The 23633-nt window shown below is 40.5% G+C and overlaps 1 protein-coding gene across 1 annotated transcript in view; it reads left to right on the forward strand.

Moving 5' to 3' along the window:
• The first annotated feature begins 438 nt into the window (after positions 1–438).
• The window catches only part of AFF2 (ALF transcription elongation factor 2), a 337798-nt gene continuing 314603 nt past the window's right edge, over positions 439–23633 (forward strand). The window contains exon 1 of the mRNA XM_086619910.1: positions 439–485. Within this exon, the coding sequence (XP_086476036.1) occupies positions 439–485 (47 nt within the window). The remainder of the gene's footprint in view (positions 486–23633) is intronic.

Genomic DNA, 23633 nt, shown 5'->3' on the forward strand with positions numbered 1-23633 from the left:
CGCCGTTTCTCCTTTTCCGCAAAACTTCCCCGGGCGGGGGCTGCGAGGCTCCGCCGGATCCCGGCGCCGCTGCCGCGGCGGCTCCATGCCGCGGCTTCGGGCCGCCCCGGCTCCTCCCCTCGCGGTGTGCGAGCGTGTGTGTGTGTGGAGTGTGTGTGCGTGCGCCGGGGCCGCCGCCGCCGCCGTGCCCGCCTCTCCCAGCCAGGCAGCCAGCCGCGCCGCGCCGCGCTGCTGGCGGCGGCCGGAGCGGGCGGCGGCGGCGGCGCTCCGCGAGCCCCGGGCGGCTCCGCGCGGCCCCGCGGCGGCCGCCGCTCCCCGCGGCGCCGCTGCCCATGCCGGCCGGGCAGCCCTAGCCGCGCCGGCTCGGCTCGGCTCTCCTCGGCTCGGCGCGGGGCGGGGAGGGGGCACCACTTCTCTGAGTCTCCCCACCAGATCGTTATGGACCTATTCGACTTTTTCAGGGACTGGGACTTAGAGCAGCAGTGGTAGGTTTTTTTGGGTGTTGTTTTTTTTTTTTTTTTTTTGGTTTTGGTTTTTGCTCTCCACCCCTCTCCTCCTAACAGCTGTCTCCTTCCTCTCCTCCCTGCTCGCTCCCCGGTGCCTTCGCCTTTGTTGAGGGGCGAAGCGCCCGGTGCCCGCCGGGGAGCGGAGCCGCGCCGGGGCAGCCGCCGCCGGGGCCGGTCGGCTCCGGCCACGCTCCGCGGCCGCCGGCTCCGGCCGGTGGGGAGCACCTCGCGGTGCGCCGGCTGCGGGGGCGAAGTTGGCCGGAGGGGGAGGAGAGGCAGGGGGAGCGCTGAAATGTGCCGGGTACCGGCTGAAATACCAGCAGCAACAGCAAACCCCCTCCCCGCGCAGGGAAGCGGCGTTGGAGCGGCGATGTTTTCCCCGGGATCGCGGCTTTGCTAATGTTGTGTTTACTGCTGTCAGTGACAATATTCCTTTCACGGGGAGAAGCGCCACTGTAGTTTTGCTGTGTGGCACAGTTCAGCTGTAACCCTGTTCACTGGGGGGGCTTCTGTTGCTGTTCTTACTGGTTTCCTATTCTGGATGAAGCGTTATTGAAGTTAGTTTTGGAAGTGGGAAGATCAGTCCCCGCGATATTATAACAGGTCTTTCTTTTTTCCTCTCTACCTCTTTCTTTTCTTTCTTTCTTTTTTTTAAGAGTAGAATTTTCGGTTAATTTTGCTCTGCACACCTTGAAAGGTCAGTGCATCTGTTTGAGTGTATTGTAAACTTGTCACCAAAGTGAATGTTAAGGAATTTTCGATGGGTGACAAGTAGCTGGGGAAGTTAGAATTTGGGTAGGTATTTAGTCACTTTCCCGGCTGGTTAATGAGATTGTGCTTATTTGACTGTTTGGATTGGTTCTTTCTTCACTTTTCAATTTAGCAAATATAGTTAGAATTCTTCAACTATGCATGATGAAATTCAGTGGTTGGTTGCTGCTTTGTTAAATGCGTTTAGGCTGAAGTGCAGTTTGCCAAGAAAGAGGAAGACTAAAATACTGTATTTTGTGATCTTAATCTCTAATGTCACACAGATTATATGTGCGTATGCATGTGCGTTTGGACCTCATGTTTTGCAGAGGGTTTACTTTACTTTGTTGGTAATATAAAGGTATGTCTGGGAAAAAGATAATATATTTCGGTAATAACTATCATTTTGCCAAACACAGTCTAACAGCTATGGTTGCAAATCCAAGATAATCAGAACCAAATACCTGTCACGTTCTATTTTACAGCAATTTGGAGTAAATCCTTGGAACTGTAAATTACACTATATCAATATTAATCTGTAAGCAGGCGTTTTGGATCATGTGCGTGTTTTATCAGCTCTGCATAAACCATCGTCTTACATCTTTTAATAACCATGCTGTTGTTATTTAGAAGTAATAATCACAATAAAATTAGTGCTCAATTAAATATTATGCTGCTACCACACTATCTTTACTCTGCTACACTAATTTATTTTGTAGACAACTGATAACCACCGTATTACTACTCAAATAATATTTGCATACAATTTGCCTAATTTATAGTGTGGGTAACATCATTAATTTAATAGAAGCTGTTACAACCCAATATGTGGGTGTAGTTCAAATACTAAGCACATTATAGGTATTGAGTTTTAATGTTTGCTTAATAATTTACTTTCATTTGACTATGGTTTTATGTGGATTTAGAGATGTGCATCAGAAAGAAGGGAACTCCTGTGCCTCTGTTTTTCCATAAAATATGGACATATTGCCACTCGTTCTAGAAATTCCATTTGCTTGCTTTTGTATAGTGAAATTTACTGGGTTTAGTGGTTTTAGGGTCTGTGAGGAAAGAATGTTTTTACTTTGACTGTTTCAAAGTGTTTGATATCTACGCAAACTCTCTATATGGCACAGGCATTCACGCACAGTTATTTATTGCAGAGACCAAGTTGGATTTAGCTTTTAATAATTCAATTAGTATATGCAGGTGCACTGGTATATAATATGTAGGTATATAATCTACATGTATACACAAAAATTACGTGTGTTTTATCGTACATGTAAAGATTTCTGTCTCTGACAAGTAGTTGTGTTGCTCAAAAGAGTTGAATTTAGCTCATCTATCCATAAATATGTGCATGTGTATATATGTAATATGTTATATATTCATCACCTCTGCACGCCTGGTAATATGCATGCTCACCCTTCAAGATTTATTAATTTTTGTCTGTGTATCCAATAAGGTATAGTCATGTTGTCATATTTACAAGTAAGTATATATAACATAATGTGTGAATTGCTGCTTATTTTGAAATTCTCCTCCTTCCTTCTGTTTGTCAAATGGCCTTTGTAAAATGTGTTTCACAAGCATTTATAAGGCAATTAGAGACCCTCTTCTGCATTCCTTGCAACCCCAAAACTTCTGCTAATCTGTGCTGCAATCGCCAAGAAGGCAAGCTCAGGCCTACAGTGTGTGTGGGGGCGTATGTATGTATTATCTGTATGCAAAGTACAACAGAAACATAGTTAGCCTGAGAAATATATATAAAAAATATTTATAGCTCAAGCAGAGATTATTTTTTTTTCAATCCAACAAAAAGTTGTAAAGGTAACACTTTCTATGCATTGCTATTATATCAGGAAATGACTCCTCAAAAGTTTTGGGCTGATGGGAAAAATACAGTTAATTTTTTTTCCCTCTCCAATGGAGGTATATCTTCATGTGTCAATTCTTGAAATGTATTTTGTCAAGAACTATCAGAGTTGCAGCGTGCGCTGCCACTACATGTGTTCTTAAATTCTCACCTGGCATACTGGATGATTAGTGGGATCTTTGTCTGGATACAAATTGCAGAATCAGCCCTCTAGGCTGATTATTCCCCTATTAGGAGCGATCACGAGATTACAGTAGTGTAAGAACGAGGTGTTTTGTTGAACCTTCATCAAGAATGTAGTTGGGAGGGTAGTCGAGGGTTGGTGTCGGGTTTTTTTGTTAATGCTTGGGTAAAATGTGTGAAATAAGGCCACATATTCCAGTGGATGTTTTGCCAGAGTTGAAAAGCCGAAAAAGAACCCGAAACAATTTAAATGAATCTAAACTCTGGCTGGGGTGAAAGGGCTAAAGCTAAAGTCCACTATGATTCCTGGATGAATAAGGAACGTTCACCTAGGCTTGCATTTAATATGAGCCATTCTATGACAGAGAAAGGAAAGGAGATGGATATAATGAAAAGCTTGAATGCCTGTGTGCACCAAGGGGACCACTTGCTGTTAAAAATCAAATTTCATCTTTTAAATCACTTTCCATGCTTGTCTGTGGTAACCAAGTAAATGAAATCTTGAAGTGTCCTGGGACCATGTGGCTAGATTTGAACCTGCTTATGGAGTAAGGTGATGCCATTAATCAGCAGCTGGGAAACAACAAAACCCAACAAAACCCCAACCACCACAGAATATATAGCTCCTCACTAACATAAAAAAGGCAGAGAGATTCATAGTTTGTTATATTCATTGCCGTTGGTATTAATATTTTTTAAGGCCTCCAATCTTTGAAAAAAATAGAAGTGGAGAAAGTACTTAGCAGGAAAATGTGTCTTGAGGTGTATAAAATAAAACTTGGCAAAGGGAAGTAAGATCAGCAGGTAAGAGTATCATTGTAGCAGTGTGGCTGTGATGGGGAGGACTTCTCACTGCAGAGAAACAAGCCTTTTGTTTTTTTCTTTTTCTATATTATGTATCACAAGTAGCCTAATTACAGCAAAACCAACAAACTGCCAGTTATACAGGAAGAGGCTTAAACTCACTAAACTGTTATATAAATAGAAGGTTCAAAGGTCTGTTTGTGGCTGACAAAGCTGAGAACAGGCCATCTGCCGGCCAGGTTCCTCTCCTGTACGAGTGCAAAAACGTACTGCGTGCCACAGCAGCGTGAACGTTCAACGGAGTCCTCAACCTGGAGGGGGTGATCCTGCTCTCCAGATAGAGGTGAACTGTTTCAGTTCCAGCCTTGGGTATTTCCCCTCCTTCACCCACCTTCTCCCTTCCCTCTTTGCCTTGTGCCTCTGCAGAAAACCTTCCCAGTCGCTGTTCTTCCTCCAGGGTCTGTAATAGCTAGCCAAATGGAAAGTCTTCTGAACGTAGAAACAGTGTTGTGTTTCTGATGAGAATGTGTGAAATAGAGTAAATAGGCTCTTTGGGAATTAGGTTGATTTTTTTTTTTTTTTTTTGGGTGATGGTGAGAGTATTAGTATAGGAAAAATTCACATTTTGAATGGATTTCTGTAAGGTTTTTCTTCCCCTCCCTTTCTTCTCCTTCAGAAATATTACAGTTACTTTTTGGATTTGTATTACAGACATCCCTGAGTAATTATTTGAAAACGTTTCATTTTCAATTTGCTTTGAAAGTGTAAATGGATAGATTGCGTGGCTGCTGGTGGGTGGGTGAGGGGGATTAGATGCTGTCAAAACAAGCAGCTGAGAAAGACCAAAAATAGTCTCAGGCCAAAACCTGTACTTGAAGCACATCCTGATTTAGTAATTCTTCCCTGGTTGATATTGAACTCCATGGAGTGTAAATCTTAAAAGAATTTGGCCGTTTACAAACATTAAGCTCACATCTATCCTATGAGGCAAAATTACAATCAGTTTAACAGCATTTGAATTGTTTTCCTAATGATTCATTCAAGAATTTAATGACTTTTAAAATATACAAATTGGAATAGAGAGTAGATACTTCAGATGCTGTTCAACTATTCTGAAGCCAGGCAGAACTTCAGAGAATTTAAGCACTTTGTACGTTAATGCCAATTACATTGTTTGGGATTTTCTTTTTGAGTAAAAGATGGTGTTATGATGCAGGTCCTTCAGTCAAGCAGAATTATTCCTTTTGTCTGTCTGACAAGACTGTCACTGCAACCTGGAATTTAACTAAATAATTTAAGAGGAAAATGTGATATCCTGTAAAGAACTAAGTTAAATAAATATACTGAATGATCTCTGAAAAAAATAGGTGGATGCTGCTGGTCTTTTTGAGCTTCTTAGGACTGAGGCAATATGCTCCAGCATCATGGAGGGAGTGTTGTGATGCTTTTTGTGTTATGAGGCCCGAATTCTGTTTTCATCTGAGTCAAGCAAAATTCCCATTTTGCGAGGGGCCAAAATTGGCTCCAAGACTCAGAAAAAGTGTGTGGGCCTTTATATAGCAGGATCAGTAAGCAGGTACATAGTTTTAAGCATACGAGCAGTCCTATTGAAAAAAAAACTGGTTTCAAGTGAGGTTTTACTGAACCGAGTTCTTGATCACTCCCAAAATGTGCAATGTGTTTCACTAATGACTAAACCCCAGTTCCCCATGTATTTGGTAATGGAAACTGATGTTATTTTTGACTGTATAGTACACATCCATTTGCCTGAAATCTAGCAGCAGTTATACATGATTGCACAAATAACTGGGCAACCAGAAAGAATGTAAATATTAAAACTCATTAAAAAAAAATCTAGAAGAATTATAGGAAACTCTTTATATACTGAACCCATGAAGTATGTGGAGTAAGCATCTAAACAGATAGACCGCATCCTGTATTTCCCTAGTACCTTCAGCTTGAGGTAATGGAATTTCTTTGTGTTGAGGACTTGAAGGACTGGGCTCCTGGATGCTTGTTAAATGTATATAATCAATAAATACCATAAAGTACCCATGTCTTCCTCTAGCTTGGGCCTGAGCCAGTAGCCAGTGATGTCAATGGAGATGCTACCAATTGACTTCAGAGAGTACCGGATTTGACCCTGTTTTGGCAGAAAGGCAAACTTCATGAAATGTGGAGAAGCTCTCTAATGACCACCATCAGCAAGGCACTTTGCACACACCTAGTACTATTCATGTGGAAAAACTCCACAGAGCCCAATTCTGAAGCTGTCTCATTCAAATTGATCACTTTTCTTTTGAGAAAAAAGGAAAGAAAAATGGAGAGGAAAGCTTGAATCTTTTCTCTTGGTTGTAGTTAACAGAATAGATTTTTATAAAGCCATCAAACATCTATTAACACTGAAAACTGTGCCACAACTCTGGGTTTTGCAATGTTACGAATTCTTTCTTAAGCACTGAAAAAGAAGATAGTAAATCCAGTAATATGTCAAGTTAGTATAACCTTCCAAACCACTCATAATACAATGTAGTCAGGAAGTCACAACAGTGACTCAGACAGCTTTCATCCTTTTATTGTTACTGAATGTTCTATATTAATGCTTTTTAATCAAAATATTTGTTTAAATTGTTAGCTTTGGTCAGGGGTCAGAAGGTACCTTACTCCTGACTAATGGACAACTGTAGATATAAAAAATGAGAGGAATGATGGCAACGTGCATGTCAGTAGCTTTTAAGCCCCATTTTGAATAACTTTTAGTCACACAGTTGTTTGACAAAGATTCTCACAAAGGGCATGTAATATTCAATCTGCATTTGTGAGTGGAGGTTTTGGGGAATGAGCATGGGGGTTTGTTTCCAAAAACTCTGTACTAGAGCCTAGTGTCGCAGAAACTTGAAAAGAATTGCCAGTTGCTCATTAATTTCAACAACTCTGCTGTTGAGTGCAGTCAGTACGATGGGTTTACAAGGCTGGGCTCATAGTGCTGAAAAAATAATTTGGAACTAGAGAGCTGAGGTGGGGGAATAACCCAAAACTTCCTGCAGTTAACTTCCTAGCTGTTACAAGCTGTTTTATCATGAAGAGGCTGTTTTTCAACTCATATGTAGCAGATCCACACCATAAATTATTACGACTGTTAAACAAAGGTCTAGTCTGTAGTCTCTTCTTCTGTAAAACTTTATATCACATTTTAATGATGTTTTGTGAATGTGTTCAAATCAAGCCACTGAGAGAATAAAACTCTTAGTTGTGGAATTGCTTTTCTTTATGTGACCTCAGCAGTTAATCTGTGTCTCTTTATTGGAGATTATTGATAAATCCTTACTACAGGTGATTTGAAATGGTGAGAGTTGGAGATGGTACCACAACTGAAGCTGATATTCATTGTAGGTGACACAGAATGGGGAAATGCCATTTACCGCGTGCAATGTGTAAGTCTTGTGTAGTGAGGAGCGGCAGTCAGCGATTCAAGTTCCTGACTCAGATGCTGCATGGTGCTACCAGTTATAGTAACAGATGAATAGCCCACTCATAATTACATGTTTTTATAGGGTGGGGTATTAACAACCAGCAAAGAAGAAAACGAGATAGAGCACCAAGTTGAAAATCACTCAGTTGTTCCTTTGACAAGTATTCTAATAGCTTTTTTTTTATTGCTGTGGGTGTACGTGGTGTTGTGGAATAAGTAAATCCTGTAGCTCTACATTGCTTTCAGTGCCTGGGGCTCAAACCTGCAGATGTCTTACTACTGAGACTAGTGCTTTTTCCTTATGGCACTTTGCATGGACTGTTGTCAGGATTCAAATATAGTTGAGAAGCTTTCTTCTTGGGTCATTCAAGTGTAGACCCTTACGATAGGTGATGGTATCTGCGTCCTAAAAAGTGATAGACACCTAAAACTAAGACTGGATAAAAATGAGGCAGTACTTGGTGGCTTGTAATTTGTGCTGAGAAGGTGGCTTCACAACGGAATGTTGTTAATTTAAAATATTTTTAGGTCTGAGGGTAACAATCCATTGTGTAGGTCTACTTATTCTTTTTTCATCCTGTACTGTATCACTGGTTTGGGTCAAGATTTCAGTTGTGAGAGAAAAAAGCAAACAACTGTCAGTAGAGGAAGCAAATCCAAAGCTTTAAATATAAAATCAGGAAATATAAAATGTCATTAAGGCTGCCATTTCCCATTTATTTTAATTTCATGTCATGAGGGAAACTAAGATCCTGCAGTAATGTGGTGTTTAGGCGAGTCTGTTTCTATGCTGCTGTCAGTAGCCATGCTTGTATTTGAGAATGCAGTATTCAAGACTTGGAAAAACACATGCCTGTTGATTGTGGACCTCTTTGTCTGCATGGAGACAAGTGTGAGAGGTGATTTCAGGGGGCTTTATTTCAGAAGGTTGCACACTGTTTAGGTCTGTCCTGAACTCTCAGGTGAGACACCCATAGCTTGGGGTAGCCAATTTGTGTATGAAAAATTTGGGCTGCTCTCTTGAACGTGGGGGTGATTTTTCTTCCAGTTTCTTTCCTGTAGAACAATGGAATAACATTCTTCCTGGTGTTTGCTATGAAGAATAGTGATGAGGAATTATCTTCTCTGTCTACAAGTGTTTAAAAACTCATTAGTTAGAGTCCCTGAAAGAATTCCAATACAAGTCAGTGGGTGTGGTGAAGCTGATTGTAATGGGAAGCGGACTGAGCCCTGGGGCTGGTGGTCAGCAGGGAGGCAGAGCTGTAAAGAATACTGTGCATATGCTATAGTAAGCATTTTCATAGATCTCTAGGGGAGAGGACAATGGCTTTGGAGCTCATATTTACTCAAAAAGCAGCCCTTTGATTTTCATGGCTTTATGCTTCGTTGCACATTGGAAGGCCCATTTGTCTTCACCAGGCCTTTGAAGAGGGATAGGTGAAGGGACTCGGGCGCTGGCCAGTGGCTTAGGGTAGCGGTTGCTTGGAGAAGGAGCCAAGTTGCCTTTCTCTTTTTGGTAGTACTTGACAGAGGTGTTGTCCTTTTTAAGTTTGCTAAATCAAGGCGAATGTATATTAGGAACAGAACAGGGATTCTCTTACTGGCTCTGCCACTAGCTGCTTTACTGCCTTTGGAAAATCACTTTGTGTCTGTCAGAGGGGTAATGGTATTTACATCTTCAGTAATTTGCCTTTTTTTTTATGTTCAGGTGAAAAGCTTGAGAGAGAAGGACCAGCTGTGTAGTTACCTTTGTCTGGTGTTTCTGTTCACTTTTTCATCTTCCTGGGGGTCAGTTGGGAACTATTTTTGATGTTCTCTCTACTCTGAACTTCAGTCTAGCTATCTAGTCCTTAACTAGCTTGCTTGTACTGCATTACCTACAAGAAGAACAGACAGTGTTGACGCAGATTGTCTATGGCATAGCTTGTGCATTGAAATCCTGTGTTGGATGCAACTCTTGTGCTGATGTTATCAGACGTGTTTAGAAAAATGGGGTGATGTTTCTGGCCACAGACCTTTCAAGCAATGTTGATTTATGTCTTTCTGCTTTACCTTGTTCTGTAAAGTGAGAAGAATAACATCTCAACTTTTTAACTGGTAGACTGAGGTGTTTTGCAGAGAAGTCGTTGTCATTACCCCTTCTTATACATGGGGGAATGGAAAGAGAGGAGTGAAGTGGCTTGCAGAAGGACTCGGTGTTGGTCAGGACTGCTGTCAGCTGAGTTCCAGTTCACTGCTTGCCCACTCCGATGGGTATATTTTCCTATTCCACAGGGGTGTGATGAGGTTAAGTCCCTTAATGTTTATGAATGCTTATGGTGATAGAGCAAGACAGGAACCTAGGCAGATGTATTAGTAGGAGAAAGGCAAACCCATAAAGAGAAATGGTAGGATTTGGGCTGAGCGTATCTGCAAGTAAAGGTAATCAAAGTAGAGAAACACTTCTGAAGGGCAGAATTTGTTTACAGTGTGCATATTTGATATAATTTACCCTGCTCTCAGCTGGACAGTGAAGGCTGTGGACCTTTCAGAGAGAATGGTCTTGTTACTCCAGGAGACTTGTCATTTTCCAGATCTTATAGAAAAGCTTTGTATATGCAGCTGTAGCTTAAGTAAATGTCATGTCTTGGATGCTTCACTGAATAGTACATCCACACTTTTTCAGAAGCATTGTTGCTCTTTGAGCCAGCTGCCTTTGTTTCTAGCAGACCTCTGCTTTGTTGGTTAACCCTGGGCATGAGTTTTCTTCACATATGTTATTAGACTGAACATATTTTCTATTTATACCACTTGGGGATACAAATTACTGCGTTGCATTTAGCAAGCACTAGGAAGAGTACATCTTTGTGATGTAAAAAAAAAATACAGAGGAAAAAATTTATTTGAAGGTCTTTTCTCTCAAGGTTTAAGGGAAAATAGACAGCAAAACCAATTGATGGTCTTTATTTTTTTCTGTCTCAGAAAAGCAGGAGGTATTTGCACATATGTGTTTTTATAGATCATGTTGGTGGAATTTGGTTCTGAAATTAACAATGGGCTTTTGAAAAGGGGAATGAATTTTGATGAAATCCTGTGTATCATTTTAAGGCAATTGGGGAGATTATTCGTAGCATGCATATTTAGAAGTATTGTCTTCGTGGCTTTGATAATTGTCTGTGGGCCAGTAAAGTTGCACTAGAGGGCTGAGCCGAAGGCCACTGGAGCTGGTTGAAGTTTTTCATTGATTTAGTAAACTCTGAAACATAGCCACAGCTTCCTTTGCTTTCTCACTGCATTTCTGGAGAAGATGACCTTTACCTACTCTGTGGTAGAGCTCCAGAAGCATTATGCAATCTATTACAATATTTTTGTTACTGCTTGGTCTTTCCTTCCCTCTTTAAAGAGCCTTTGTCTGAATTGACTGTTCGTTAGTGCGTGGATAGAGGGGTCATAGATAAGGGAACATAGTTAAAGAGGGTTTTGACATTTGTATAGGAAAACACCTGTGTGCTCATACAGAATCATACAGCCTCATCAGCAGGACATTGAGCGTGTTTGGATCCTGGACCATGACTAGGTGTTCTTCTCATCAGGATAATAAATAATACACTTTCCTGTCACTTCTCTCTGCCTGATTCTTTCCCTGTTATCCAAGACAAGCTGTTGTGTGAGGATTTTGCCTGGTTGTAGACTGCTTATGAATCTTGCAGTACATGACATGCAGACATCTAACAAACATGACTAGAAACTGCATAAAATACACAGCCACAGCACAGAAGTCATATGTTTGAAAACACATTAGAGCTCCACATATAACCTGATATCTAGAAGGCTTTTTTCTCCCTTATATCCATAACCAAGAGTATTTTGCTAGCTGCATTTCAACCAGATCCAGGGTTATTTTAGATTTTGTAATGATTCTCACTTGTGTAAACTGACACAATCTGCCTGCAAATTCAACTTCAATGATAAAAGGTCTCATCAAAAAATTGAGGCAGGCTAGAATGTTTGGTTAAGATTTAATATCTTTCTAACTAATTATAACGCACTGTCAATATATGTTCTAATATCTGTGGAAAGAAAAGGAACATAAATGATACAGTTTGATTGTACTAGGTCTTTTGTAAACAATTAACGGTTAGGTGGATGTCTGAAGCAAGGGTGAGAGAATTGATAAACCTATTCCAGAGGGCTTGAAAGTTGAAGTGAATTCTAAATGTAGATTAGGAGCAAATGATGACAGCCAAGCCAGCATTACCTCAGTTGATTAATTTATAAGGATACTGGTCAATGATTTTAACCAACAGCTATGCATAGTAGAATCCTAATGGGATCTGTCTGTTAAGATTACATAAAGCAGAGCATTTGATTTATTTCATAGCTTTCCAGCGCTCCACTTTAACTTCATACAAATAATGCATTAGTCACACTGGATAAAATGGCGTATTGAATAAAGTTGTGATTTTGTCTGCTTCTTATAATCTGATTTTTGTAAAGGATTAAATCTGTTTTAGTAGTTTATTCATATCATAAAAGAGATTGTTGGTTGAATGAAATCTTTACATCTGCCACTTTCTATCTCATTAGAAAAGACAGTAACATAAAGTTCCTCATTTCCTCCCAGTCTGTTTTATCCCCTGGTGTGTCTGAGTGTGTATATCTTCTGTACATGTTTGTATATTGTAATGTCAGTGTGTTTTCAAAGTTGTGGTGAAGACTGCGTCACAGCTTCGAGGGGATAATACGAGCGGTTATAAATGTTCCAGCAAAGAGAATGCCCAACCAGAACAAATGGGGCATGCGGCAAGGGGTGACTGTCAAAAATCTGAAAATGAGGGCTTTTAGCAGTGTGGCCACGTGTGTATGCATTGCTGGATTCACTGGGGTATTTAAGTGCCCTTTACTGGGAGCGTGCCTACGTCAGCGGAGGCAAGTGCGTGCTTAATGATAAGCGCGTGTTGACTCACGGCGGATTTAAGAGGGCATGAAGGTTGGGCATTCTTCTGAACTTCCATGTGGATTGTCAGTTGGGATCGAGCTGTCCGACTGTCATTCATCTGAAAAATGATGGTTTTAAAAACCACGGTTCCAGTGGTTTTTAAAACATTGTTCTAATTCAAATGTGTGATTGTTGGTTTTAAACTAAATATTTAATGCAAAATTAAAACTTCAGGCATTTTTATCAGTTCTTGCTGGAATTTGGCTTATTGTTTATTTTATTCCTTTTGTTTAACTGTGTGTCTTTGACAGGATGCTGATGTTACAACTGGCAGTTGTTTTCACATGCTCCTTTAAAGACCAGCAGGTGATCTTTTCATAGATGTTTTCTTTTTTATATTTAAGGTTCTCACCATTTCTATTTAATGCTGTTAAGTGTTTAGGGCCAGACTTGGTCTTCTGAACATGAGATTCTCTTGGTTTCTGATGTTGAGCAGAGAGATAGTATCCAGCTCTTCTAGTTGCCTTTTTAGTCCTAAAAGCAGATTTTGAGGATCTCCGTTCTCCCTTTGGAGGACTTGCTGAGGATGAAACTTCTTCATTCACATTTTCGTTTGTTGGTACGTGTTGCAGTTTTACTGGCTCTGGCATTTCAATCTTGGCTCCTTTTCCCACATGCTTTGAATCAGTAGGAGTGTTTTGATATAAAATATGTAGTCAACCTCTTGTGTAGAGCAGGGAGTCACTTGCAAGCTTTGGTTGCACACACAGTGGGAGCAGCCCGGGTGGGCAGGGGGCTTGTGCTGGGCTTTGCCCTTGCATAGGGCCTTGGCTTGCCCAAGTGTTAATACAAGATTATACTTTGACTCCCAGCACAGGGTTGGAGCTCTCTCTGACTCCAGCAAGCTCTTGAACAAGACTTTAAGGATCACATATTGTTTGCCAGCCCACTTGGTTTGAGGAGAAGTGATAACAGGACCCAGGTCCTTGCTCTGTGCTGGCCATTTTCTCTGCAGCAGTGGTGCACTCACTGAGCTGTACAGTCACAGCTGAGTGAGTCATTTTTTGCTTAAATTGTGTTCATTACTGAAATTGAGGAAAAAAAACCCTTTACTTGTCACGAAAGTGTTTTAGGTCGTGAGTACATTCCCATGACGCAGAATGCTCCTCAAAAGGACAGTAATGTTTGCTGAGGTGGAGGTACACCCTACATTGTAGTTTTGGGGGCCAAATCCAGGGAGCATGCACTGTTTTGCTTGCTGAGGGCAAGTAGTTTCCATTTGGCATTACTGAATGAACAGCGCGCTCTTTCTCGGCTAAATTTAAGTATCCTCTGCAGCAGGATACACACGAAGCAGCTCCGATATCTGTGACCTTGCTTTAAAAATGGGTAGCCATGAGCAGACACAGCTCCGTTGTGCACTGGTGTGTGGCTCCAGCGCTGCTGGGGGAGGTGGGTGCTGCAGGTGTTTTGGGAGCCAAGGGAGCCTTCCCAAATCGCCCTCCTCCCCAGCAAACCTGACCTGTTGGAGGGGTCGGGCTGGAGCTGCACATGGCTGGAGCAGGCATCCATCACTGCTATCAGAGAATGTCTGAACCTGGCCCCCTCTGTATGCACAGCTATTTAAATGGAAGCATTTGTCAGCTTACTTATATATGTAGTAGCATAATTTCAGAGGCGGAAAACGCGTGCTGGTTACATATAGTTCTAGATGCTACTCAAGAACACGAGCTGATGCTGGAACCACAGTTTTGTAACGCGCTGGGGACTCGTGCAACCTCCCAGCGCTCGGTTAACAAATTATCTTGTGAGATGGTTATGGAATTAAGATACAGCATAAGTATTTAAATATGAAAGAGCAGTGCTACACTGTTTATTTTATGTGAGGAGTGCTGACTGTATCTCTGAATAAACAGACAACAGGCTTTTATGGGAGATTTTTGTTGTATTTTATTTGGCAGCTGTTTGTCTTAATAGGAATTCTTCAATAGTATTTATTGTGTTTTGTGCTGGTAGGGGGGAGAGCCAAAGCAGAATCGGAGCAGTTTTACTTGCTTTACTCATGAACAATAAGAAAATATTGCTGTATTAATTACTGTTGTGCCTTATTGGCAAAAATAAAGAGATCCTATAATATGAAATTGCTAATATAAGAAAGGCTTTGATTTTCTCATTAGCAGAGGATATTTTGCATCTGTTCTGGTTCATAAGTGCATTGTTGGCACTTAAATAATAATAATGACTCAGTAATGAATAAGAATAACAACAAATAGGCATGTGAGTGTGCAGGCAGTCAGGCACCCTCCGGTGTTTATCAGTAGGTTGGTTTAGGAGGTCTTGCAAAATGGGCTGTTCCCATATGCCCATTCAGATTTTCTTAGATGATTGCACAGCCCGGAGATTCGTTTTGCTGCTGGCATGGCTGGGTTACATACAAGCACTTTTTTCATTGTGTGTCAGGAGTAAAGTGTTACATTTTCCATTTCAAGTGAGAACTTTGTTTCTTCCACTTAGAAATATTTAAGTCTCCATTTTTCTCTGTTCTACTTTTTCTTTCTTTCTTCCCCCCCCGTGAATAAAGTCTTAAGCATCTCATTGTTTTGAATTCTTTTGAGTGTGTTCTTAAAAATGTGGTCTGGAAACACCTCCGCTACAGTTCAACTCAGTTTGTATCAAATTGTCCCTGCTTCTGTAGTTACTATTGCAACACCAGATAATGTTAAACTAGTGTTAACAGTCTGTCTTGAACCTCGAAAAGCTTAGGAATCTTAAATTCAGTTCAAATTCTGATTTGACTCTTAGTTTATAGTACTGTCTCGCATTTTATAAAGTCACCTGCCTGCCTGTATAATATGCCACACAGTACAACTTAGGGATTTCATTTTTTGCCAGGTCTTATCTAATGCTGAGTAGTTAACAACAGTGGAAAGTGAAAGATAGCACGATACTCTCCTTATTGTTAAAGCAGTGGCTTATTTCATCAAATAATGTTAAATCTAGCCTTATTCTCAAAATAATTTGGACTAATGATGTGGCTTAATGATTTTTTAAAAAAAAGGGAAAATGCTTAGTTCAGGTTGAGGGGAAAAAATCAGCCATTATGCTTTGAGTTACTTTTTCTTAAAACACTACTCTGCATTGTAAATTATACTCTTTTGCCCCTACTGCTCAAGAGAAAGTCACAAAAAAAGTGTGTGTGCGTGTATAAACAATGATCTAGAATTTGACAATTTTGTTCAAAATACTTAAAGTTCTGTGCTGACATGCGAGAGGGCATCTTCTGTGTGAAGGATCTAATTTATACCTGCTATTTAGTGCCATTAAAAGACTAACTTAAAAAAAAAATACCAAAAAGTGGCCTTATTGATTGCTCTAAGTGATACTTGCTTTAGGAATTCTGCATGTGTTAATGTGTGCTTTAACAATATCTGTGAAGCAAAGAAAAGCAAAAGTGGATTTTTATTTTTCCTTATTGATTAAAATTGTTTTTTTGTTCCAACAGCCCTTAACTATAATGGCATGAACCTTGCAAAACACGCATAGTTAAAATAAAACAACAAGGGAGGAATAAAAGAAAAAAACAAAACAAACCCCAGCCTTCCCCTCCAACTAAAACAGTTTAGCCCTGGATAAGCCTAAAGAAATTGGTAAAGCAAGTAGTTTATCAGCACATGACCCGTAAAGTACTTAAAGTGATCTGTGAATGGAAGCTACCCTAAGTCTGCTTCTTGTCACAGTAATTTGTCTGGCTTAAGGGCAAAGTAAGTGGGTCTCCTTGGCAGGACGAGAGTAAGTAGATCACCAGGTAAGATCAGATAGGAGTCTCTGGTGGTAACAACAGAACTACAACAAAGCTCTTCTTTTGACACCATTTCTGCTGCTGTTACTGCTGTTAATAAGTGTGCTAATTATCATGAACCTGATAAGGCTTATATTAATATGACTGAGCTAAATCTAAATTCTGGTTAAATAGAGAATAGTTTAATAGACATGACAGGTGCTGGTTTGCTTAGCTGCTCTGTTAGAGTAAAGGCATGTTTCAAAGCAATAAATATCTGTATTTTAACTCTTCGATTTTGAGGAGGCTTAAAGTGTTCAGGTTTGACTCCTAAAATAGAAGAACTTAAGATTTTCAGAATATCTTCTGCTGCTTGTCTTCCCTGTCCTTTGATACTTTATACAAGGGCAATTAGTTCTTACAGCTTTTATATTATGATAAAATCCCTGTGTAGTCATTTGTCACATATTTGCATGGCACAGAGTAGTGTGACTTAACTGTTTAGTCTCTAGACACTGTTACAGTGGTAACTGTTGGATAATAAATGCCACCAACAACCAATCTCTTGGCTACAGACTAGATGTGGACTACCAGTTAGAGGGCACTCTCTGTTGGGCTTTTGGGCAGCTCATCTCTCTCTACCTCACTACGTGTTTGCAAAATGGATACTGTAGTATACACATGGATTTAGAGGTGGTTTCGGGCATGCCTAATAGTTGTGAAGATCCTTTGAGGTCTTTAAAATACCTTTCTTATGTCTAAGCAAAACAGTGTCAGTATTAAAGTACTCTTCTTTTGCTTGGGAGGAGGGCTTGTCCTGACTTAGAGAAGTGTTTAAATGCTCAGTATTGTAAGTGTGGATGTGGAAATGGGAAAAACAAACATGAGACCTCTGGTGGTAAATGTCACAGACATTCTTTGGAAGTGCTGGAATATTTATAGTATATTTTATGTATTTCATAATTAGGCATTGCCATTAGTGCACGACCTCTTCGTTTTAATCGTCAGGAGAGCTGTCACACAGTAACACATGCTGCAGCACACTGCAAGAGCAATCGGCTTTTACCATTTCTCAGCTACATTTTATTGCGTTTTAAAATGTTTTAATTCTTTTCCCTCTTCACCCTCTAGTAAACATCGTGTTCATGTGTCAGGCAGACAGCTCTGCAAACTGGTGTCCTCTGTCTGTCAAGAGGCCTTCAGAACAAGGTTCTTCCTCTGTGCTCAGGTCTGGCTGCTTCCAGAAGGAAGGGGGAGGTGTTTCAGTCCGCCATGTTCCTGTACTTGATGCCCACTGTAATCTGAATCATGCTTGCTAGAGACTGCCTTCTGTATTGTTCTTGCTATGTAATCCTCTTCCTCAAAAAACACCCCCAAAGCAGTCTCCCACCAACTCAACAAAAGGCAAACCTGTGGAGAGGCTTGTGCAGAGTTTCAGGACTCTGCCACCTCCCTGTGAATGGGCTGAAGTGATACCTCAGAGTTAGTTTTGATGTGCGTGGGGTAAAAATAGCTGTGTGCTTTCTGCCCTGTGCATGCCACCTGTTCCAGTGAAAAGGGGAAGCCGTACTTATAATGGTCATGAAACTCGTTGCATTTTACTGAGACATACAGGTGCAAGTAACCCCCTGTTTTAAAATATATAAGATAATATATTGGCTGTTGAGAAATTAGAATCCAGCTGGACTCGTTTGCAGGGTGTGGGTGTCTTTTTTCTCTGGGTGCTCCCTTTTCTATCAATGCATGGTAATTACCAGACGTTACACTTTATTTTGGATTACAAGATCATCACGTGCTTTTACTACATGGAGTGCTTTATTGAAGCTATCCTGCATTATGTCTACAAAGTTTAAGGAAAAAAAAAGGGAAAAATAGCAATTACTTCCTGCCTGAGGAACATGCTGCAGGGTTGATTGGGTTGTGTGTTTTTTTCTTTTTTTTTTTTTTAGTTTTGTATTCACTAATTTACTGTTTGTTCTAGAGCAGCAGTGAGTGGGAGTTAAACTTTAAGTGCACATTTGGCTCTTTAAAAAGACATTTAGTGTACAATTACTGCTGTTTACCGTCTTATAATTGTTGTGTGTTTAGGCTTAGTCAGGCTTAGGAAGATGGGTATCTGTAATCTTTGAGGGCTACAACTCCCTGTCCTAGTTTTTACAAAAGAGAAAGTAATTATAGATATTGAGATAGATACAGAGATAACACAACACGTTGTGCTGTGATGTTTTAGTGATTAGTGTAAAATAAACACAGACAAAGTTAGAGGCTGTGGTAAAAAAATGCTGTCTGTGGCTGCAGTTTCAGTCAATGATATTCAGTGCGATGCTCGAATCAGATCTGGAAGTCACGACTGCTCCTCATGGAGTCCTCAGATTCTGTTGTTACACAGATGGACGGTTTGAAAAATACTGGGTTTAAGTAAGGGGATTTATTTGTAGTAACACCTATACGTTACACCACATCAGAGTAAAACTAACCAACTGCAGTCATGCCTTGATTGGCAGCCCAATGAACAGGGGTGTCAGCATGTTCAGTGCCATACAGGAGAAATATCTCCATCAGTCTCTTTTGGTGGACGTCTTTGTTAGATAGGAAATATTAGAAAGGTGCATGAGTATGTATTTGGGAAGACCCAGATCTGTGTCAGGATCTTGACAGTGCTTAAAGTGCAGTTTATGGGAGCAACCAAGGGTTGGAAGCTGCAGGTTTCCAAGTTTGAGGTCCATCTCGGGAAAAGGACAATTGCATGTTCCAACCTGCTGTCTAGCTTGTGGCTTAGTAAAACTGTGTCTTTCCAATAATGCATGGACAAAGCACTTGAGAAATACGGCTGAATCCAGGTGTAAAATATGTAGACAGTAGTATTTCCATTTTATAGGAGCTGAAATGCAGATTGTGAGATTTGGCAAATGTTACTCTGCCAACCTATGTGGGTGGGTTTTCTTCATGAGGAAATACATCTCTGAGGAATGGACTGAGATGGGGATGTGATGTCTACAGTGAAAATGTAAATGAAGTTGTATGGGTTGGTTTTCCTTTGAACTTGGGTTGAAAAGACTGTTGTGTGAAAACAAAATGTAACACAAGTGTAACTGAAAATGAATGCCACAGTACTTGAAAGGCATGAGAAGAGAGGTAGTTAAAAAGTGTCATTAGCTAAAAAGTATCTTCTTCCTTTAATTCAGTTTTATGACCCACTGTAATTGGAAGACAGCTCCACTGTTTTTCTTTAAACTGGAGAATATTATTGGATTTCAGGCCAGCCATCTGAAAGTTTTCACTTATAAACGTAATGAATGCTTTCAGCTGTATTCGTAAGAAATGTTTTTTGGATTACAGATGCTCTAGAGAAACAAATCTGAGGGCTATTTTGTAACTGAAAGCCTCTGAGAAAATGTTCCTATCATTCAAAAAAAAAGATCTGAAGCTCTGAGTATGTATTGCGACTGTCATATTAACTTTCATACTCCGAATGCAAAGGACAACTAATCCTTCCCTCCTTGGTGGGAGTCATGTGCTGCTTTTTAACTTTCTTCACCATGTTGTATTTTTAATGTCATTTTAATGAAAAGGTGGGTCTAGCATTATAAAGTGGTTGTTTGTTCCTTCTCTTCTGATGTCACAGTGATAGGAGTTCCAGCAGTGTTACCTTTTTTTTGGGAATAATAATATATATATATTCTGCACTTAAACTTTGATATTGTGTTTAGTCCTATGAGTTGAAATCCATGACACTTTCTTTGGGCTTTATCTGTAGCCTTTTAAAATCAACTGATATTTTTTTTAACAGGCTGTGTAATAGTCTCTGGATTGAGACCACAGAGCTTGAGTACTTGGGTGTTACAAAGGTGGAATATGGGGAGGGAGGTGGTGAAGATCAAATCCACCCTCCCATTCAAAGAGTGGAGATAAAGCCTGATAGAGTACCCCACCTCTCCTTGATAAGGCTGCTCTGCCTGTGTTAATGCTGTTCCTCCTCGCCGTGGTGAAGTTCACCCACTGACATTAAATCCTCTCTCATAAGTGACTGGTGTACAAACCTACTCTGTGATTTCCAGGCGTGTCAAGGGATTTAGCTGTACAAGCTTTTTCTTGTATTTGAAATGCAACTTTTTGATAGTAATAGGAAGCATGGATCAAAATGTGTGATTCATCCTTTTTTGTACCCATAAAATCCTGTAACAATAGCCAAGCTAATTAATAGAGTTAATTAATTTGTTCAGACTACTAACTAGTAGGGGGGAAAAAAAAACCCCACTCACAAACCAGAAATCCTAGAGCTTATCTACTCTAAAAAATAGAGGGGTAGGGGGAAATGTGCTTCTTTTCATGTGAATCCCGATCTTCTTTTTTAAAGACTGAACTTTTATATGGGAAATTATATTTTCCCATAAAGTATAAAATCTCAGCAATTTTATGTCCTTACAGGTGGATTTTTTTTTAAATTTAGAAAAAGATCATTTTTGCCAGTGGAGGAGGAAAATTGTTTTGCTTTAAGAAATAAATCTGAGCATCTCTTAATAAACACTAACATTACTGTGTTTTTTATCTGTATGTGCTTTCATAAAAGGTTCTTTTTAGTGCCATACACGTTTGGTTAAATCCTGCAATACCTTAATGCCTTTCATGCTAGTGCATCCCAAGGCACTTTACAATCTGTAAAGTTAACATTAGAAATGCAGCACATAAAATTCCCTAAGACAATCCTTTTTAAAATGCTGAATAAAACATCTAAACTGTTAAGTTTGGATTAAATGGCCCAGCAGTTGGTGCATTTTTTCTTTCTGTGGAAAATATGTTTGAAACAAATGACTGAAATGAATAAAGGCTCTGTAAATAATATGACTTCAAATGATATTCATGAAGGCCAAAATCTGCCATTCTGCAGGAGGAAGTCTAGACATGTACAAAGTTCAGCTCTGTTAATTAAGAGGGAGCAATATGCTGCAGTGAGTCACAGCAATTTTATAATCCAAACGCTGCTAAAAGGGACTCTTGTCAACCTCAAAATCTTATTTGTTTTATAATCATTGGGTAAGGAGACTTGCTGGCTGAGAGATATGTCTCTTAGGTTTGAATGCCATCCAGCCTGGTAGTGACCAAAAGCTGTTACCATCTGATAACTGTTTGTTAGGCTATGCAAAATAATTGTAGTCTCCGAACGGTTCCCAGTGTCGATGTCACAAAAACCACCCCCGTGCTTGGCACTAATTATTGCCCTCGCTGGCAGCCCCGGCGAGGAGGCCAAGGTTTGACTGTTGTTTCCCCTTTCAGTGCTTGCAGTGGTCCTGCTGAGAATGTGTGTGTCTGGTTTGTGGTTAAACGGTGTGTGCTCTGTTCTCTGCAGGGCTGCCAGCCTGGCATCTTTTATACGTACTGATTTTTATCGTTAAGAAAACAAGATCCTTCATCGTCTTCTCACTCCACCTTTAGGTCTGCTGCGAGCTGATTTTTTATGTGATGCAGTTTTTTAAAAAACAACAACTCGAAACCCAACAAACCAGCAGAACAAAACAAAAACAATGGCAGGTATGAATTTGTTGTGCAGGATGAGATGAGGCCAGAAAGAATCGGTGCTTTTAAAAACATTTTTTTTTTCAAATTAAAAGAAATAAAATGTGTGCTGAAAAATAAAACCAAGAATAACAGCCAGCTGATAGCAGTGGAATACATAAGAGAAAAAAAAGCAGGATTATGCAGCCTCGGAAAGAGCCAACAGATGTTCAGGGCGGGTTAGAAAAACAACATGATCAACGGTATGAAAGCTGCGACAGATCTAAACAAAACCCCAAAATAGATGCAATTCTAGAATAAGCTTGAAAAAGAGAAAATCATTATAGACTTTCCTCAGCACAGCCGCCGGTCTCTGATAAAGCAAGATTGAAACTTCTCAAAAAGGAAATTTATACTGACGTGGGTTTGCAACTTCATTGCTGGAGAATTCTCATGCACCTCTGCCAGCGGGTAAATGGGAAACAGGATAAAAACGAGCAGTCTGTTCCTCAGGCAGGAAAGGTGCGTGAAGTAAGAGCTAATTGCTGACTGTAATGGAGAGGCGCTTTCGTAGGATTGGGAACGTAGTTATATCACTTAAAATACTTTCTTCTGGCTTACTGGACAACTTGAGCTGGAAGTCCACACAGTCCACATAGTTGTGTAAAATCACCTCTCTCACCTGGATGTGGTGGTGTGCATTCCCATAAAGTGAAGGGATTCTGAAGCACGGATGAGAATAGATCAGTGTGTAGTGATGTCAGGGATGGTGGTGTCCCTCACTGTGGATCGTGGCCACTGCTCCAAGGCTCAGATGAGTGTCATTGCTTGACTTAGCTGACTCCTCCCTGCGCGTGGGAGAGATGGCTCGTTGTGGTGACCGAGTGGCTTTTTGTCAGGAAATCTTCTTTATTGTGGCGGTGTCTGCTGCTGCCCCAAAGTGAGACCAGAGCTGCTGAAACCAGCTGGGCCTCTTAGCTGTGACTGAAAGGTGCCATTTCGAAAAGGCAGGTATGTATGGGTCTGCTGAAGTTACTCTACATTTCAGTAAGATGGAACATTGTGCTGTTTTGTCATGACATTAGAGAAACACCAGAGTGAAATATCTTTAGTATTGCGGGAAGGGCCCAATGCCCAGGCAGGTCCCTGCTGCCTAGGCTCCAGGAAGCCCTCTCAAATGCTAATTATTGAATCGCCATTAATTTGTATAAATTATGTAAATCAAGGAGCAGTTGCACGCTGCTGTGGTTTAGGTGGAACTCGTGCTGTACTTCAAACTTCACGTTGGACTGATAACAGATTTTATTCACTGCAATAAGTGGTTTTTGCTGTGGAGTGTTTGGAAAGCAGCTGGTGGTGGTAATGGATCGTAGGTGACACTGGTGCACTCTGTTAAGGTTTGTTTAATACTGTATTCTTCAATGGAGGAATCCAGATCACTGAGTTTAACTCACTGATGTACGTGGCTCGAATGGGCAGAACTTGGGCCGTTTTGCTGTAAGGGAATGTTTGTGGAAACATTAAAGTGATCGCATGCTCTGTTAAAAATAGGTAATTTATTTGTCTTTCCTCGGGTTTAGGAAACTCTGAACTTAGCATTGAATCATGCAGAGGTAGGGCAGTTGTCAGTAGTTGCCTTTGTACCTTGGGCAGCCCTGTGCCACCGTCATCTGGGGATGTCCCCCATCATCCTGCGGCAGCACGCGGAGCAGAGCTGAGCTCTGGGCATATGCTTCCAGAAGGAATCCAGCTCAAGCTTCTCAGATGAAAAGGTTAAAGACTTTGACACAAGATAATTATAGAAGGAAAATGAATCTTTTCTTGGATCAAAAATTATTGTGTAAAAGAGTGTG

The sequence above is a fragment of the Tauraco erythrolophus genome, chromosome 13 (genome assembly GCF_009769465.1).
Source record: "Tauraco erythrolophus isolate bTauEry1 chromosome 13, bTauEry1.pri, whole genome shotgun sequence".
Classification (NCBI taxonomy): domain Eukaryota; kingdom Metazoa; phylum Chordata; class Aves; order Musophagiformes; family Musophagidae; genus Tauraco; species Tauraco erythrolophus.